Here is a 19,949-nt window from a genome sequence, read left to right on the forward strand (position 1 = left end):
TGCACTGAAATTGCCTCATAAGAGAGTGAATTGTTCATGTGTGGATGAAATGAAACCGAGGATGGAGAGTCATGGAAATAAGTTACAAGCAAGGTTGAGGAGTGTATGAATTGGAAAGTAAATAGACGGGAAGATTTGTGAGTCAGTGGGATGGATGAAGAAAATAGTTTTTTTATTTGATGAATATGGACACTTAAACGCAAAAATAAACTAAAAGGGGTTAACACATTTTTTCAAAGCTAAACAACGGTGGATGGAATGTTAACCTGTTAAGCCCGGGAGACCCCGGGCTTCTCGATTCTATTGGCTCTAACAGTTAAAAAGAGGTGTCAATCATCAAAATCGATCGATGGATTCCAGAGATATGACAAATACACCCAAATGACCCCAGAGGTGGTTTTGTTTTTCTAAACCTCTCTAAAAAGGTCAAATGTCACTTGTTTTGCATCAATCTTGATACAGGGTACTTACCGGTATTATATGTTACAGTTTGGATTTCCCTTTTGTAACTCTGATTCCAGTCTCCAGGTTATCATGTTTTTATTGATATATGTGCAGCTTGCTAAATGTTGATGTTCTTCAGTGTTATCTTCCTTTCCCAGCGGTTTAGCTGATCTCAGTGTGGCTGTGCAAACAGTAGTCTGTGGTAGAAATTAACAAAGTAGAGTGTCAAATATTATTCCTTTCATCAAAAATCATTCTTCTACTCATGTGTGCCACTCAAGTGCTCTCTCCCCTTGATCATGGTTATGTCCCACCCAGACTTCAGAGCTGTTTTCATCATCATGTTTACCAATGAGAGGTAGAAGATTTTCTGTAGCATTAGCCAACCGGCTGATTATTTTACATTTTTCTAGGGCACTCAAGCTCTTCCACCAGGTTCTGAGAGTAGATCATTTGACACTCTGATAAGTTATCACTTCTCAAATATCCTTGCTTACACTGTTGAATTTCCTCAGTAGTAGCCTATGTTGAACCTTGGGAGCAAGAGGTCCTGGTTTCTGTAGTGCCTGCCTTGGATTGTTGTTGGTAGACCGAAAGCCTACCAACTGTAATCTTTTTATGTTTGTCAACCAGACACTGAAGTGACCTGCCCCTAAGGATGTGAGAAAGAAACTTTCAGCAGTCGTTGTCATTTCTTACAGTTTCCTTTAGCCAGTTGTATTCAAGGACTTTGCTACGTGGTTTGAGTACACAAGTGACTCATTTCCTGAGAGTTTTCAGAGTGAAGGCCATATCAGGACTAACAGAGCAATGCCGGGCTGTAGGCCTGCCAGACATAAATACATACAACCTAAACACAAGATAAAGTATGTTTGGGAAATACTGCATTCTGCAAACAGTTCTTACAATTGTATTTTGATAGCGTAACGTTTTATGATAACACAGGCTAAAAAAGGAGTATGACTATACTGCCATCCACCAAAAGAACATGTTTACTATTGACAGCACAATGAGAGCAGAGCAGGCACTTCCTGTATGTGTCACCCAAAGGGCAGATAGAAAACGGACTCAGAACTCTTCCACTGGGGCTCCGTCACTATTTCCCTGTCTCTGACTGCCCTGTATCTGGAGAGATCATGTCTGTAGAGGCCAAAGCCATTAATGTGAAATGAATAAATAAGACATTATGAGATAAATATTCATGCATTTGCATAGTTATGACTTTGTGAAATAACCCTATGTGATTCTAATTAGGGATGCAAAATGGATCAAAATGGAAACATGGTAAATAGGGGCTAGTGCAATATTGAAATATCAGGAGGCGCAATATTTGGTCTTTGTTAAAGGTAAAACATGTGAAAATATATTTCTGAATGAAGGATAGTGGAGATGCAGAGAGGTTCTCCAAATCGTGTTCTGCAAACTTGAACCCAACCTATCAATCAATCAATCAATGTTTATTTATATAGCCCAATATCACAAATGTTACATTTGTCTCAGTGGACTTCACAGTTTGTACAGAATATCAGTATGACAATACGACACCCTCTGTCCTTAGACCCTCACATCGTACAAGGAAAAAACTTCCAGAGAAAACCCACAGTTTAAAGGGGAACATGGGAGAAACCTCAGGGAGAGCAACAGAGGAGTGATCCCTCTCCCAGGACGGACAGACGTGCAATAGATGCCGTGTGTAAATCGAAGAGATAACACATTTGCAACATAGGTAGTCCAAATGTTTGGAAATGCATGTGTCTATAATAAGAAGATGAATCCACGAGGATGTCAGCAATCTTGTGGGAGCCATCAGGGAAGTAGTATGGTGAGAGTCAGGCAGGACCGCAGAGACAGGTTCAGCCACGACTCAAAGTCCAGGACTCAGGTCCAGAACTCAGAATCCAGGACACACAACCACAGCAACAGGATTAGCCTCGACTCAGGATCCCGGCGTATATATGGACACAAAAAAGAGATTTGGGGGAAGCTGGTTTAATCGGAACATGAGAGTACACAGGTACAGACAGACAGAAAGACGGAGTAAGGTGCCCCCCCCCAGCAGTCCAAGCCTATAGCAGCTAAACTAACGTGTCTACATACATACACTCCCTTAGGATAGGTTGAGGGAAAAGAGTAGTAGGTAAGAAGTAGGGAACAGAGGTGGAGAGGCACAACGTATCTACGTACATGCACTCCCTTAGGATAGGTTGAAGGAAAAGGGTAGCAAGTAAGAAGTAGGAAACAGAGGTGGATAGGCACACGCAGGGAGAAAGGTCCCCACTGGAACCTGAATTGGTTAGAGGTAAGGAGTAGGTCTGTGGCTACGTTCCACACTCCCCGGCCGGAATAGGCCTCTCTGCAACCTGTTACCCTCTAATAAAACCTCGAGAGGTCAGAGAGGGGAAAGGTTTTGGATACAGTTTTAAATATAAGATCTGAGTTTTTAGGATTTAGAACCTAAAATATCTTTCTTTGTTTCAGATAAAAAAATCACTCCATGGCCATTTTTTATCTTACTTCAATGATAATAAGAAAATGTGTGCAAACATGATCAATTCCTCCAGAGATTGCAAATCATATTGCAATTGAATTTCAGTCAAAACAATTATAATTATAAATATAATATAATATAAAAGAAATATATATAAAACTAGAAATTCATTGGGCCATGTCCACCATTTTAACATAAGCTAAACTAAAACAATGGATCTATCTATAAACAAGTCAGACATTTCTAGTCAAACAAGTTATTGTAATAAATACAGTAAACGTAACGTGTTAGTTAGGTATTTTATTTTGTGGAAATTGAAATGGACTGCAAACAGGGATATAAAGCTTTGTCTTGTTCATAAAGACCTGCACTACTAACACTGATACTGCTGCAGGGAGAGGATTAAGTCATTATTTATCAAGGTTATGAATCTGAAAAATATTGGTTAAGAGGCTATGCTCAAATATAATTGGGCTTCACCACTGTTTCCTTCCAGTGTGGCTAAAGTGAGTGAAGTGTTTGTGTGGAGACGTTATAGTCTCATTAAGCCTGTGATGGGCATATGGCAGTACACAGAGCGGGTTGCCATGGAAAGTTCCAATATTTTGTAAAAAGGGAGGATTTTAGTCCTGATAAATGTAAAGTCTAAAAAGAAGGGGTGCTTACATTTTGGGTTCATACCTCGGTCAAGTCACTGTGTCCTTGGCTTAAAATGCTGGGTATGCTTACAAGGCTTCCAGGCCTCAAAAGCATCACCTGACAATGGAACCACTGAACTCCTTTACAAAAGTAAAGTAGAATTCAACAGATATATTTCACGCTAAGTATTTTTAGATAACAGACTCTACGACCTTTTGTATATTGTTGTTGTCACAAGCATTGATCATAGAGCCTGTCAAACGTTTGCACTCTTCATTTACCATAGTTATAATCAAGCAATAACAGTTTATGATTGCAAAAATGTCAAATAACTTATTAATGTTATTATTAGGTCGATTAAAATATTTAATCGCAATTAATCGCATGATTGTCCATAGTTAATCGTGATTAATTGCAAATTAATCGCAAATTTTTTATCTGTTCTAAATGTACCTTAGAGGAATATTGTTCAAGTTTGTAATACTCTTATCAACATATGAGTGGACAAATATGCTCTATGCAAATGCTTATTATCATTTGAACAATGACAAATATTCTCATGAATATTAAACACAACAACCTCTGAACATTACAAATATTCGCCCCAATTCAACCTGGAACCTCTATCATACAATAATACAATGTGTGTGTGTGTGTGTGTGTGTGTGTGTGTGTGTGTGTGTGTGTGTGTGTGTGTGTGTGTGTGTGTGTGTGTGTGTGTGTGTGTGTGTGTGTGTGTGTGTGTGTGTGTGTGTGTGTGTGTGTGTGTGTGTGTGTGTGTGTGTGTGTGTGTGTGTGATGGTCGGATCGTTGGAGCTATGTGCAACTCAAGGCATATGCTCGAACGGGAGCTGCCTGGACGCTGCAATCATGTTGCGCGCACTATCCGTGCTGATGTGCTGACTTTTCCCACAATGTCCCACTGTCTGGCTACCTGCATAAAGTCAAGCGCTCGGCGCAGTTGTCGGCGAAATGTCACTCCTCTGTTTTCATTTAAACAGCTCCTTATATCCGTTAGCGCAGCTAGCTAGCACCAGATGCTAACAACAACAACAATACACGTAAGGTCTCTCTGTCGCGTCACACATACACACACCCTCCCGGTCCTCCCGATGGCCAGTCGGTGCCTGCCGGTGAGCGTGGAAGTGTGGTCTGCCGCAAGCGGACGGCAGGAGCGGGGCTGTCAGCATCAGCTTGTAGATGGTATTTTAAACTCGATGCGCTCTGAAACTACGGGGCGGCCGAGGACAAAAAATACACATGCGTTAATCGCGCTAAAACTATGCGTTAACGCGTTAACTTGACAGCCCTAGTTATTATATATGTATCTGCTGTCATGACATGAATCCCCTCCTAAAACCAATCCCTCTCATCTCCCTCTCTCCCAGCTGTGAGCCGAGTGATTGACAGGACCTAAAGACATGGGGAAGCAGAACAGCAAGCTCCGCCCTGAGGTGATGCAGGATCTCCTGGAGAGCACCGACTTCACGGAGCACGAGATCCAGGAGTGGTACAAGGGCTTCCTGAGGGACTGCCCCAGCGGCAACCTCTCCATGGAGGAGTTCAAAAAGATCTACGGTAACTTCTTCCCCTACGGTGACGCTTCAAAGTTCGCCGAGCATGTCTTCCGCACATTCGATGCCAATGGTGATGGGACAATAGACTTTCGGGAGTTTATCATCGCATTAAGTGTGACGTCACGTGGAAAGCTGGAGCAGAAGTTGAAATGGGCGTTCAGTATGTACGACCTGGACGGAAACGGGTACATCAGCAAATCTGAGATGCTGGAGATTGTTCAGGTGAGTGTGCATGGAGGCTACAAGAGCTGGAAAAAATAACTAGTTGCAATTGTGATATTATTCACAATATAAGATAAATCTATCATTTTTAAATCACAATTATCATTATGATTAAAAAATATATTAAATGATCATTGCCCAATTTATTTTCATTTTTAAAAGATTGATTACAAAGACACATGTTTTCTTAAGTCTGTAGATTACAATTCTGCATTCTTTTTCAAAAATTGTGCTTTTCGCAGCTCGATTACTGCACAAGTACATGTGGCGATTTAAGTAAAAATGTTGCAGCCCTATTGAACAGACTATGGCTGACAAAAGAGCCCAGTGTCTAAAATACAGAAAAGCAGGACAGATACTGTATTACATTAACAGAAAATCTGTTTCCATCACATGTTGGCAGTCTCTTCTGAATGCATCAGAACGCATAGCTGTTCGGGTTCTGAATGGACCGACCAGAGAACCTTTACAGAGCCACACAGTTGCGTGAGTGAGGACGCTGGCGTGTTTGTCGCCGCTTCACTTCGTAGCCAAACAATCGTGTTTTCTGTGCTGTTTTTTCCCCGTGTTTTTGTGTTCTAACAACCACAAACCCACTGCAAATAGTCTACTAAAGCTACCATAACCGTCTGGATCTATCGACTGTGTACCTATTACGCTTACACATTCTCCGACGATCAGCTGTCACTGCTAGCTGACGATCGGCTGTCACTGCTAGCCGCCATTCAGCCGCTAGCTCCTGCGTAGCTACCAGCCATCCTCTTCAACCTGGGATCTCTGGAGCTCCATTTCATTCTCCACATCCCCAGTCTGTCCCCTCAACTCAGCTGCTACCCAGTTTCTTGTTAGCATTTCACTGCTAGCCACTGCTGGCTTCTCAATTTAGCTGCCGCCTAGCCCCTGCTTAGCAGCTCGTAACTAGCCGCTGCTCCTCTGTGCTGCTGACATGGCTCTATGGAAATACTTCGCTCTGCAAATGTGGAATCTTGTCTGCCACAACACTCCTAACTGCCTCACTACAATACAATCACTTGGACTCCTTCGCCGTCCCCGCTATGTGCATAGGGCTGCACGTCGAAAGTTTGTCAACTCTGACCATGACATCCCCACCACACAGACAGACAGGCGGTCCGTCGCACTTCGCCGACGTCATCAGAGCACACCCTACGTGCATAGCTGTAATCTGAGACCTCTCAGCTGTATCGACGTCATCAGCCCATTCACCCCCTCTGCCTTAATAACTACAAACAACAATGCAACATTCATGCTGCAGAATGTTTGATCACTGAACAAAAAAGCACCTCTGATCAATGACATTATCACTGATCATAAACTTCATTTCCTCTGCTTAACCGAAACATGGCAAACTGGACAGGATTTCCTATTACTCAACCAAGCCACACCTCCTGGCTATGTCTACCTCCAAAAGCCCCGCTCCACTGGTCGGGGCGGTGGGCTGGCTGTAATATACAGGGCAGACATCTCGATCAAAGAGCTTCCTGTATCCAACACCACCTCACTTGAATGTCTTGCCTTCACTCTATCTGGATCTGCACGGCTCCAGGCTGTTCTTATATATTATATATCGCCCCCCCAAAGCCTCAGCCTCTGCCATCTTCCTGTCGGAACTATCTGAGCTACTCACCTCAATCTGCTCCATGTCACCATCTACGCTCCTTCTTGGAGACTTTAACATTCATGTGGACTCACCCTGTTGCACATTTGCCTCTGACTTCCTGGCACTTCTGGACTGCTTCAATTTTGAACAGCATGTCCATGATCCCACCCATGCCAAAGGCCACACCCTGGATTTGGTATGTACCACTGGCACAACTGCCTCCCACTTGCAGTGCCTCAACCTGGCTGTCTCCGACCATCATGCCATCCTGTTCACTGTGCCTATCGCCCTCCCCAGACAGCTTGTACTGCGGACAATTACCTACAGGAGCTTAAAATCAGTGAGCGCACCAGCCATAACCAGCCTCATAGCTAGCCACCTGGCCTCCGATCCCCCTGACACCTCGGTTGACGGACTGGTAGCTTAGTATAACACTGCTCTTTCCCTGAGTCTCGACTCACTTGCCCCCCTCATTACTCGCACTGTCTCCTTCACCCACTCATCCCCCTGGTTCACCACCAGTCTCCGTCCGTATGCTCTTCTCCACCATAAACCGCCTACTCCGCCCCATTGACCCCCCCAACCCAGCAGACGCCCCCGAGCTTTGCACCAGGTTCCTTGACTTCTTTGAGGACAAAGTCAACTCCATCCACCAGGAACTCCAGGCCTCTGCCCCATCCCATCCACATGCCACACCACCTCCAGTTACTGTTCGCTCAACTCAACACCTGCCTCAATGTTGTCTCTCCTCCTTTGCACCAGTGGATGCCACACAGGTTACCAAACTTGTCTCAAAAGCTAAGGCTACAACCTGCTCCCTCGACCCCATGCCCTCTGCCCTGGTCAAAACTTGCCTACCCATCCTCTGCTCCACCATTGTTAAAATGATCAACTCCTCCCTGGAATCAGGCAAGGTTCCTGCCGTCCTCAAGATAGCAGCTGTCACCCCCATCATCAAAAATCCTGGTCTCGACCCCGAGGACCCCAGCAACTTCCGGTCGATCTCCAACCTTCCTTTTCTTAGCAAGATCATGGAAAGAGCAGTTGCTGCCCAACTCCACCATCATATGTCCGACCATGAGCTCTACGAACCCTTCCAATCAGGCTTCAGATCCAACCACAGCACAGAGACGGCCCTTATTAAAATAACCAATGACTTCCTCATAGCCGCCGATTCAGGCCTCGTCAGCATCCTTATCCTCCTGGACATCTCCGCCGCATTCGACACAGTCTCCCACACTATCCTACTCAACCGCCTATCCGTCTACCTTGGCCTCTCTGGTACAACCCTCTCCTGGTTCCATCCCTACCTCTCCAACAGGCAACAGTTTGCGACCATCGGAAAATCCAGCTCTCCCCCAGCCCCTGTCAACCAAGGTGTGTCGCAAGGTTCGGTGCTTGGCCCCCTTCTATTCAACATCTACATGCTCCCCCTCGGTGAAATCATCCGCCAACATGGTCTCAACTTCCACTCCTATGCCGACGGCACCCAACTCTACATCAGTACAAATCCATCATCCCAGCTACCCCAACTGTCATTTGTCAACTGCCTCCGCGACATCCAAGCCTGGATGTCAAAAAAATATACTTAAACTCAACAATAACAAATCAGAGCTCATGGTTGTGGCCCCAAAAACACTGCTCCGGAAGGTTGGAGATCTGCTCCTCACCATCGATGGCGGCTCCATCCACCCTTCCCCCGAGGTTCGCAGCCTGGGCGTCACTCTGGACTCTAGCCTCACCTTTAACTCCCACATCAGGTCAACTGTCAAAACTGCATTTTTTCACCTACGAAACATCTCCAGACTCCGGCCCTCTCTCCCCGTCCCCGTTGCAGAAACATTCATTCATACCTTCATCTCCTCTCGTCTGGACTACTGCAATGGAGTTCTGTTCGGGGTCACCAGCAAAGCCCTGGACAGGCTCCAGTACGTCCAGAACTCTGCAGTCAGGCTACTCACCCGCACTAAGCCCTGGCAACACATCACCCCTACCCTCATCCACCTTCACTGGCTCTTGGTCAAGTCACGCATCCAGTACAAACTCCTCCTGCTAACTTACAAATCTCTCATCTCCCTAGCCCCTCCATACATCTCTGACCTCCTTCAGCTCTACACCCCCTCTCGTCACCTGCGGTCCTCCGACAAAGGGCTGCTCTCCATCCAGCGCTCCAAGCTGAAAACATTTGGCAACAGAGCCTTCAGTGTTGCAGCCCCCACCCTCTAGAATTCTCTCCCCTCTGCAATCAGGAATGCAGACTCTCTGGACACCTTCAAAAAACACCTCAAACACCATCTGTTCACTCAGGCCTTTGGCCTCAACTAATATACAGTACTCAGCAACCTGTTCCTGTTTTGTTTTCTTCGGCCTATGTATCTGTATGATTATTACTACTTTTTGTTTTGTTTTGTTACTTCCCATTGTAAAGCGTCCTTGGGTTTCGTGAAAGGCGCTATATAAATTGAAATTATTATTATTATTATTATTATTATAGACACATACACACTCACAGAAACACAGCAATTGTTACATTAGCCAAGGCAGAGTTTGTTATATTTGTATTGTAGGTAATGCCACTGTATCCATAACACGCTCATTATGAGAGCAGGGAAAACATTTTAAGAACAGGAGGACAAACGGCTGTGCTCCATGAAGGGAGGGTCTTACAATCTTAAAGTCATGAAGGTGGTGATTTTACCAGTCCTGCTATTTAAATGATACACTTAGATCAAAAACAATTGGTGCATGGCTTTCCCAATGCAATCATTAGCAAATGTTGTAACACCTACTTGTTTTTTCATATTTGCTAGAAGCAGCCTTTTGCAGGAAAGATGAGGGAAGGACGTTCATATTAACAGTGTTAGCCCTGAATGTTAAACTCTTGTTGATGAAGGTACATGGGGTCTAAATGCCCTTTAGGCTGAGTGGGCTTTCAGAGATTCTTTAAAGTCACTTAAGCAATGTGATTGTTTTAATGATTGTTAAGAGATTATAGATCGCATTAACATCACATTTGAGTTCTGTTCAAAGAAGCATTGCAGGCATTTTAATCGAAATACATTCAACAATATGTTTAACCAGATTGTAAAATGAGAGTTAAAGGTTACTTTCACATTTGAATAGGATAACACCTTTCTGTCTGTGTTAATGTTTAACTGTTGTACTTTACGTTTACAGTCACATTTTTGGACGTTTTCTTGGTGGTGCAAACAACAAAAGTGAAGCAAGCATTTCCTTCACAGGAGCTTCTCATGTAAACATACTTTTAAATGTGTGCATGCCCCCCGCGTTACAAAATAATTACCATAACAGTAGGCACTTAAAACGGCAGTGTTGTCAACTCAGGTCTCTGCCAACAGGTGTTCTGAGCAAGTGAAGATGACCAATGACAGCACTATTGTCCAATGGTAGTTTGGCTAGTCGCTAACTTTATATATGGTATTTGGAAGATTGATTTTGTTCATTTGAATCCACATTAGCATTAGGAGCAGCTACTCTTGCTTGGGGTGTAGACAGTGCAGTGTACAGTGGATTTTCCTCTGAAAACTGCTTGCTGCAATAAAACCAAAACACTAAGCTGAAAGAAACACACTTAAAAAGAAGTGCAGTCTGGTGATCATTTGTCGCTTTGTCCCTATGAGTGACCCCATTAACATTACATACTGTATATCAATCATCGTTGTTATTCTAAAAAAGACTAATTATAGCCAGCTTTTTCTTGTTTGAATATTATATGTGTCTCTCCTACAATACCTTCACAGCCCTAAAGTTTTTATTTTAATGTTTTGAATATTAGTTGCTCTACTGATTCAGATATCTGAAGCATTTCAGGCTAGTCATGGCCAATCCCAGCCAATATGAATCTATAATCAGGGGTGCACATAACTGGTACGCAGGTACACAACAATCTGAAATGCGTACCGTCACTTGTGTCACAAAGCGCATTTGCGTACCGACGTACTTGTGAAGCTTTTCCAGAAGGCGGTTAGATCACCGGACGACAGAGTCGGTCTCCGTGTGCACAGACAGGGCTGCTGTTAACGTCGGTCTGTATCAGTGGCGTAGCCACCATAGGGCCAGGGTGGGCCCAGGCCCACCCAATTTACTCATTGGCCCACCCTGAGAAACTTCGGTGTCATTTAAAAAAATGTATTCACCCATTGAGAATATCCAAGAATTCAAAGTGAAATTCAAGTGAACAAATATCGAGTTTAATTAATGTTGTATGTGTTTTATCCTCTGAACCGAACTCATTTACGGTAAAAACCGATTGTTGGTTCCGTCGCGCGCCATAATAACGTGAGAGAGGCAGAGAGCTGCCTGCAAAATAAATGATGGCTCAAAGTTCACTAAGAACTTTGGTTTTAAAAAAAAAAAAGCCGGACTCCAAGAAGAACCCCCACTGCCCTCATCTAGCAGCGATCTATACGATCATTTTCTGATAACAGTGAAATAGCCCCGCCTCCCTCTCCCCACGTCTCCCTCTCCCCACCTCTCCTGCTGCTGGGCTCTCAGAAGAAAAAAAATGTTAACGGAAACTCTGCCGCACGGTTCCCACGTCCCTTGGAAGAGGCGGAGAGGTGGGTGTTTTTTATCTGCTGGTGGACAGTCCGGAGAGATATACACAGGGTTGGGTCGTAACGGCTACATGTAACGGCGTTACGTAATCAGAATACAAAAATCAAGTGTATTCAGCTGGCGTTACATTTGTAATCTGATTACAGTTACTTTCGTAAACCTGAAGTGAATACATTCTGGAGTACTTATTGGAATTATTGGTGGAAAAGTTTCCTCACAAAATGTAATATTCATTACCGGCAGAACTGTGTGCACACTGCACAGCGCTGCAGCAGGTCTGTGAGACCCCGCCCCCGCACGCAGATGAGAGAAACGGAGATGGTTAGATAAAATGTGCAAGATAACGTTTATGTAGCATTTATTTATTGTCTAACTCAGGGGTCTGCAACCTTTTTGACCAAAAGAGCCATTTTGCTCCTTTTTCCAAAACATTTTTTTTTCTGGAGCCGCAAAACATATTTCATAGCTTGATAGCTAATAAAGTTGTATTTATTGTTATATCAGACAAAAACTACAGTTTTTTTGCATTTATTAGGCTATGTATTACATTATATAAAACTGTTAACCTCTAATAAGAAACAAAGAACTCCTAAGGAGAATTCAAAATAATACACAGGCCTACTTTAAAATAAATTAAACACAGCACTTGGGGAGTCCTCTGTACATTTGAAGGTAAAAAAAATATGATTAAAATGGGCCCATTTTGAAATAAATAAAACCTATAGCTGCACCCTAAAAAGAGTTAAAGGTAGGGTAGGTAAGAATGGAGAAACCAGCTCGAGTGCGCTAGAATTTGAAAATACACAGCCGGAAAAAATCTGACTCTTCCTTCAGACTTCCTCCTCCAACACACACGAACGTGCATCATCAATGAGGGCACGAAATAAGTTTGTGCACAGATGGAAGGCTTACAGGAAGATAGGCCATCCAGTTATTTTAGCCGGGCCGGCTCAGATGATTGGTCTTGCTTTTTACAGCGCTACGGCTTCCAGAGATTCATTTTTGTATGTATTTATTGTCAAAGCATTTAATATATTCATTGCTATTGTGATGTTAAGAGCATTCCATGGAATATAACAAAAAGTGTTTTCTGAAATAAATTACATACCCCATTGAATTATGACTGAAGATTGTCAGCTGTCTTCCTCTCCCTTGTTGTTCCTCAATAGGTAAAGACTGCAGCACCGTTGACAACTTCTCTCTACATATCAAACATACCTGTAAACCAGCATCGTTTGCTGTGAAAGCATATAACTCTGTCCTCACAGAATTAAATCCTGAGTTCCTCCGGTACTTTTCTTTGATTTATCCATAGTTCGCTCATCGAGCCGGGGGTCAGGTTATTCACCCGCAGGAAAAGACGCTCGCGCGGGACCGTAGCAGGATGTGACGCATATTTTAGTTGACCTAATTAAAACCGTTTAGTTTTTTATTTATGTGTCACAGTATCACCTCAAAATACAAGATACGAAACATTTTCAACCATGCAACAAAATATAAATAGTCCTACAAATACTTTTATTTTATTTCCTTCTTATTCTTGTCTAAGCTCAAGGGAGCCAGAGCAGAGGGCTTAAAGGGCCGCATGCGGCCCGTGGGCCGCGGGTTGCCGACCCCTGGTCTAACTGATGACATTTATAACGGGACAAAATCAAAGTGAATGGCCTGCTGCTGCTGAATGCATGGGGCAAGTGACTGGAAAAAGTTTTAAAAGTTATTACATCATTTCAGATAATAAATAATAATGATAATTAATTCTATTTAGGGGCGCCTTTCAAAGCACCCAAAGACACCTTACAATTCATAACATATTCTAAGGAAAGGTTTTAAGACAGTACAAAGAATGCAGTCCGGGTTAAATGTTTTATGTGGGGTGCAGATGAGAGGGAGCTGTCTAGAATGACACCAAGATGTTGTGTTTGAGTTCTTGATAAGCCATTAGAACAGTAAAATATTTGTCTCCTGTTCACCAAAACATACCCATCTGTTATGGAAAAAGAAAGTATTCTAAAAGTAATCTGCCACCGGTACCGGCGGGGATTGTTGTTAGCTTCTGATGCGCAGAAGAAAAATCTGGCCCACCCTATTTTTTACAGGCCCACCTAAAGTAAATTTCTGCCTACGCTACTGGTCTGTACAACGGAATTGTGCCAAAACTATGCCAACCGGCTGCGGAGGGAGACTCCCCCCTTTCACTGGAGAACTGCACTAAAACAGCTGATCACAACGGGCTTCATCAAATAACTTCCACCATGCATGCAAAAAGCAGTAAAGTAGTTTCAAGTCTATTTTGATTGTGGCTTTTGAAATCTAGTAGCTGGTACTCTGTATTTTACTCATTCAATTAGGATGTTACTTTCATTGTTGTGGTGCACTTTTAGAGACCAGGGTCATTTAGTTTCTCTCGGTGCCTTGGGCCCACTCAGAAGCATTTATACAGAAACACATTCAGTATTCATGTTTGTTTGTAACCTTTATTTATCCAGATTGGTCCCATTGAGATCATAGATCTCTTTTTCAAGGAGACCTGCAGCAATTAGGTTCCACATGAAACATAAAACAACATAAAACAATAGAGGATATCGTACAACATATTTACAAGCTACATTTACATACTTATCAACATTTACAAATACCCATAGTTTCAAAGAGCATTTCACTTAGACTTGCTTTAAAAACATTCAGAGGAATACAATTGCTCAGTTTCAATTTTAGCTGTAGATTGTTCCAAGCAAGTGGCGCTGCGCACATAAAAGCTGTCTTACCTAAGACAGTGCTTGCTCTTGACACATCTAACAACACTACATCATGCGATCTCAGACAATAGCTGCTTGCAACTCTCTCTGTTATCAGTGAACAGATGTAATACGGGAGTTTACCCAACAAAGCTTTATAAATAAACGTGTACCAATGACTTGAGCCTCCGTACAGTAAGTGATGGCAAACCTGCCTTGGTATACAGTGTACAGTGATGAGTAAGTGCTTTACAATTTGTGACAAATCTCAGTGCGCTGTGATAGGTGGCATCTAACTTGTTCAGGCAATGGGCAGGTGCATTCATATACAACAAATCACCATAGTCCAGGACAGGTAAAAAGGTAACAGTGACTAGCCTTTTCCTGGCCTCAAGCGATAAACAGGACTTGTTTCTGAAAAAGAAACCTAGTCTAACCCTCAGCTTTTTAAGCAGGAGTTGATCAGGTTGTTGATTGTGGCCTGTGGAATGTTGGTCCACTCCTCTTCAATGGCTGTGCAAAGTTGCTGGATATTGGCAGGAACTGGAACACGCTGTCGTATACGCCGATCCAGAGCATCCCAAACATGCTCAATGGGTGACATGTTAGGGTTAGGGTTTAACCCTAGGGTTTTCGGACCCCCCCAGACCCCCCCAATAAAGCAAAACTGCACGTTTCAGAGTGGCCTTTTATTGTGGCCAGCCTAAGGCACACCTGTGCAATAATCATGCTGTCTAATCAGCATCTTGATATGCCAAACCTGTGAGGTGGGATGGATTATCTCGGCAAAGGAGAAGTGCTCACTATCACAGATTTTTTCAGATTTGTGAACAATATTTGAGAGAAATGGTTATTTTGTGTATAGAGAAAATGTTTAGATCTTTGAGTTCATCTCATGAAAAATGGGAGCAAAAACAAAAGTGTTGCATTTATATTTTTGTTCAGTGTATAACAGGCAACCACTTCAAGTACTTGTCCTTGCATAGTAAAAATATCTAAAACAGGCTCTAGTGTCTTTCTAGCTTTTGAAAAGAGCATTACCTTCGTTTTTTCAACATTTAAAAGAAGCTTTAGTTCAGAGAGCTGAGTCTGAATAATGTTAAAAACAGCCTGTAATTTAACACCAGCCTCCTTAATGGAGGGACCTGCACAGTACAGCACAGTATCATCCGCATAAAAATGTAAAGTAGCTTCATCGACATTTTCACCTAAACTGTTGATATATATGGAGAATAAAAGTGGACCTAAAACAGAACCTTGAGGAACACCATTAGCAATGTTTAACCACTCAGAAGACAGCCCATCAAAGTGAACACATTGGGACCTTTCAGAGAGGTAGTTCACAAACCACCCCCATGGCTGGATATGCCAATACTGACCAGCCTCTGCTTTAAGATGCGATGATCGACGGTGTCAAACGCTTTGGAAAAATCAATAAATAAAAAATCTAAAATACTCGTAATGTCATTCACCACTTTCATTGTGGCAGTGATGGTGCTATGTTGCTTTCTGAAGCCTAACTGATGTTTAGACAGGATATCATTTTTACATAAAAACTCCTTTACCTGTTCACTCACTAGGCGTTCGGGCACCTTCGCCAGAACTGATAATTTTGAGATTGGCCTATAGTTATTTAAAATAGTTGCCTCCCCTCCTTTTAGCAAAGGCAGAACATAAGCTGACTTCCATACTTTTGGAATTGCATTTGTGCTGAGGGAGAGGTTAAAAAGAGTAGTGAGAGGAAGAGCAATAAAATCTGCAGCTATCTTTAAAAAGAAAGGATCTACGTTGTCCGGGCCAGCCGGTTTCTTAGGATCTTGCTTAGATAAGGCTTCATGAACAACATTGACAGTAAAAGGAGTAAAACTGAAAGGGTTTTCCAGACCACATTGTTCAGAGTCACGGATTGGGTGTTCGCAGCAGCAGAGTTAGTGACAGAATCAAACAGAGGACCACAGGACACAAAATGCTTATTAAAACAATTTAACATAGTGGCCCTGCCGATATAGTGCCAGATGCTGTGGTAAGGCACGTAGGTAGCTCATTATGGATCTCACTGGTGGATATCGATTGTATGGCTTTCCAAAATGTCCTAGGATTATTCAGGTTCTTTGTGGTAACTGACAAATAGTACTTCGACTTAGCACTTTTTACATGTGAAGTGAAGCTATTCCTTAGCTGCCTAAAACACAGCCATTCTACCTCTGAGCCTGATTTCCTAGCCTTTGCCCAGGCCTTGTTTCTCTCATGAAGGAGACTGGACAGTTCAGCAGAAAACCAAGGATTGTCTCGTTCCTTTACTCTAAATGTACGCAGGGGTGCATGTCTGTCAATGATCTCCATAAAACCAAGATAAAAATAAGACCATGCAATTTCTACATCAGCACACAGATCGATTTTCCCCCAATCAAACCCAAACAGATCATGTACTAAAACCCTGCTCCACAAAATGTTTTATGTCTCTCTTAATGATAATACAAGATTTACCCTTTTGGACCTTAGTGTCCCTAATTGTGGCTACAACACAGTGATCACTCAGATCATTTGCAAATACTCCCACAGATGAGTATTTATGGGGAACATTAGTTAGAATGAGATCAATTAGGGAGGATTTATTAGGGGACTTAATGTTAGGGTGAGTAGGACTGTCAACAATCTGAGTAACATTCAAAGAGATACAAAGGTTTTTTAAATCCTCTGACACTGCAGTTAACCAGTCCCAGTTAAAATCACCAAGTACAGATGTAGTGTTTCATTTCAGACGCCTACCCGTGCGGGTCCGTGATCTGCACGGGGTGGGCCCCTGCTGAAAAGGAAAACCCCCCCGCAGGGCTTGATACGCCCCCTTGATAAATAAATGTAATTTTAATGAAACCAGTTGCAATGGATCATGGATCCACCAGGGGGAGCCGTGAAAAGCTGCCACACTGGAACTCATGTGAAATAAACAGCTGATAGATCTACAGGTGTCTGATATAGAGGATATTTGTTAAGATCCATATGTCACGGATAGGATCATATTCTGTGCTAAATAATAGACATGTAATCAATTACAAAACATCACCATGTTTTTATTTAACAAAATAATGTTGTTTAATTCACGTAGGTCTACAAAACCATTGCTATGTTTTTTCATCAGGAAATGTAGCCCGGCTCAAACAAACGATTTTCAATCATCATCCTCACGATCATTTAATGTATCATATGTTTGCGAATTGAAATGAATGCACTAATACATGTAGTTTAATCCACGTGAGTTTACAACAACAAAAATAATCGCTTTGTTTTTATATCACATCCGACCAGAGGAAAATGCAGCACGGCTCTCACTACCGATAATCCTAATCCCACGGGCAAACAATAATATGTACAGTGTTAATAGTTTACTGTATTATTAGTGTCTAATATTACTGCTATAACAATCACACATTGAGTTGTTAAAATCAGACCGTTTTTTTTTTTTTAAAACAGTCTGAATGAAACGGCAACTCTCAGGTGATCAGGTGTGTGTTTACCAGTGTTGGGACTAACGTGTTACAAACTAACGCACACAACTACCTTTTTCGGTAACTAATAACGTTACTGGTTAACTATTCCCATTCAGTAACGCCGTTATAGTTACTGTAATTTAAATGGGTGCGTTACTGCGTTACATTATGTGATCCAACTGAACCGAATCTCCCTGCGGATGTAATTTTCAGGCGAATACAGCGATGTCCTCTCACAGTACCATGGAAAAGTGAAAGTGACCAGAGAGGAGTGATGATTGGTTAACGCGGGGTAACATTTCAGGGTAAGCCAATCAGAGACAGAGTTGGGCGGGTCTTGCCTTATGGGGAAAATACACAGACACACAAACACTTGCTAAGGCTAACACACACACATACACGGCAACGCCCACCACCAGCACACACACACTATGGCAGATGCAAGTATTAGCGAGAGCAGCAGCGCATTTACAACTTGGAGATATAACCACTATTTTCAATTTGTGGGGATAAACGACGCACAAAATATTACGGTCAAATGTAAACTGTGTGCAGGACAGAAAGCATTGTCCACATCGAATAACAGCAATGCCGATCTCCTGAAGTCGCCAAAGACCCCACTGTCTCAACCACCGGCAGTGACCCAGATGGAGCAACACCATCTAAACAGCCAAAAAACGATTTTTTTAAATCGCCACATGTCACCCAGAGTCAACTAAACAGATTGATTGCTGAAAATTGTTTGTTTGTCTTTGTTTGTTTGTGTGTGTCAGTCTGACCGTTTATTATTTATCTAATTGTTACTGCCAAAAGAGTGTAGTTCTTGTTTAATTGTTACACTGCCAAAATAGTGTAGTTGTTGTTAATGTGTACACTGTGGTGATTGACATTATTCACCCACGGATCTATGGGTTGGGGTATTGTTCTGCACGGACATTTTAGTGAACCGGACTTCCTGTTTCCGCCGGTCTTCGCTTCCCGGGCATGAAGTTGTTTACAATGGTTTTAAGATGCTAAATAAAAGTCTAGCTTGTACCTTTGATACCCCGCCTCCGACTCCCATCTCTCGGCACCACAACACTGCCAAAAGAGTGTAGTTGTTTTTATTTCATATTGCACTACTTAGAACTTGATTGTTGAGGCCACAATAAAGATACCTGCTTTATTGTTATTGCACAGATTACAGGTACTGAGACAACGAAATGCAGTTTAGCTTCTAATGGTGCAACAAGCAGTAAAGTGAAAAGTAATGTACACAATCTACAGAATAAAATATAGATTTAATTGAATGATGAATAAACAGTGAGGGGTATGAATACACTAGATATACACAGCAGCCTGTGAGCAGTATTAACAGTGTGTATGAATATGCTAAGATATATAAAGTATGAAAACGGTAAGCAGTGCAAGTATAGCATACATGCCAACCTTTCCAAATCCAAAAGAGGTAGGTTTGCGCGTGGCAAATGTGCACGCCCAAATTAGGTAATCAGAAGAAATGGAACCCCAGTAATCACATGTATAAACCATGTATTTAAAATATATTGCATAATTTTATGCATTTTTCAGAAAAAGTGATAGTTTGGTAAACAGTGACATCAACGACATGTCTGGTCTGTAAAATGCCCGAAAAATAAAAGAATGGGAGATAAATATCCCAAAGTCTCCACATTTTATTATATTTTTAATGTGTTTCTGGTCCTCTTTCAGTTGAGACAGTGTAGACGAAGGATGTAGAACGCTTGTGTGAACATTGGATAAAGCCAGGTTCATATTCTTGTTTCATGTTGTTGACATATTAGAGTCAAAGGTTTGCACAGAGCGAAATATCTTTGTGTTGCGCCATAAATCCGAAAATACTGCATTAAAAAAGTCATTTCCTGCATTTTTATACTGATAAAGTGTGATATAAATAATGTACAGGCTTTCAGATTGCTGTAGTTCACTAAACACATTAACGACATGTTTGGTGTTGAAAATGTCAGAAAAAGTAAAAGAATGGGAGATAAATATCCCCAAATCTCAAAATTGCATTATATTTTGTAGGATGTAGGATGCTTCCGGAAAAGACCAAACACTGGATGTCTTTCAGTCGCCAACATGTGTTTTCGAGACACTGATATTAACGGGGAAATCCTGCAGGACTCAAATGCCTCGTCG

At 42.3% G+C, this 19,949-nt stretch overlaps 1 protein-coding gene across 3 annotated transcripts in view; it reads left to right on the top strand.

Annotated features, from left to right (window-relative positions):
* ncalda (neurocalcin delta a) overlaps nt 1–19,949 on the top strand; it is a 163,499-nt gene that overhangs the window by 124,938 nt on the left and 18,612 nt on the right. For all 3 annotated transcript variants that reach the window (XM_079693205.1, XM_079693203.1, XM_079693204.1), the window contains one exon: nt 4,960–5,370. In XM_079693205.1, coding sequence (XP_079549331.1) covers nt 4,993–5,370 — 378 coding nt within the window. In that variant the 5' untranslated portion in view covers nt 4,960–4,992. The remainder of the gene's footprint in view (nt 1–4,959; nt 5,371–19,949) is intronic.

This window comes from Notothenia rossii (genome assembly GCF_949606895.1).
Source record: "Notothenia rossii genome assembly, chromosome: 7".
Classification (NCBI taxonomy): Eukaryota; Metazoa; Chordata; class Actinopteri; order Perciformes; family Nototheniidae; genus Notothenia; species Notothenia rossii.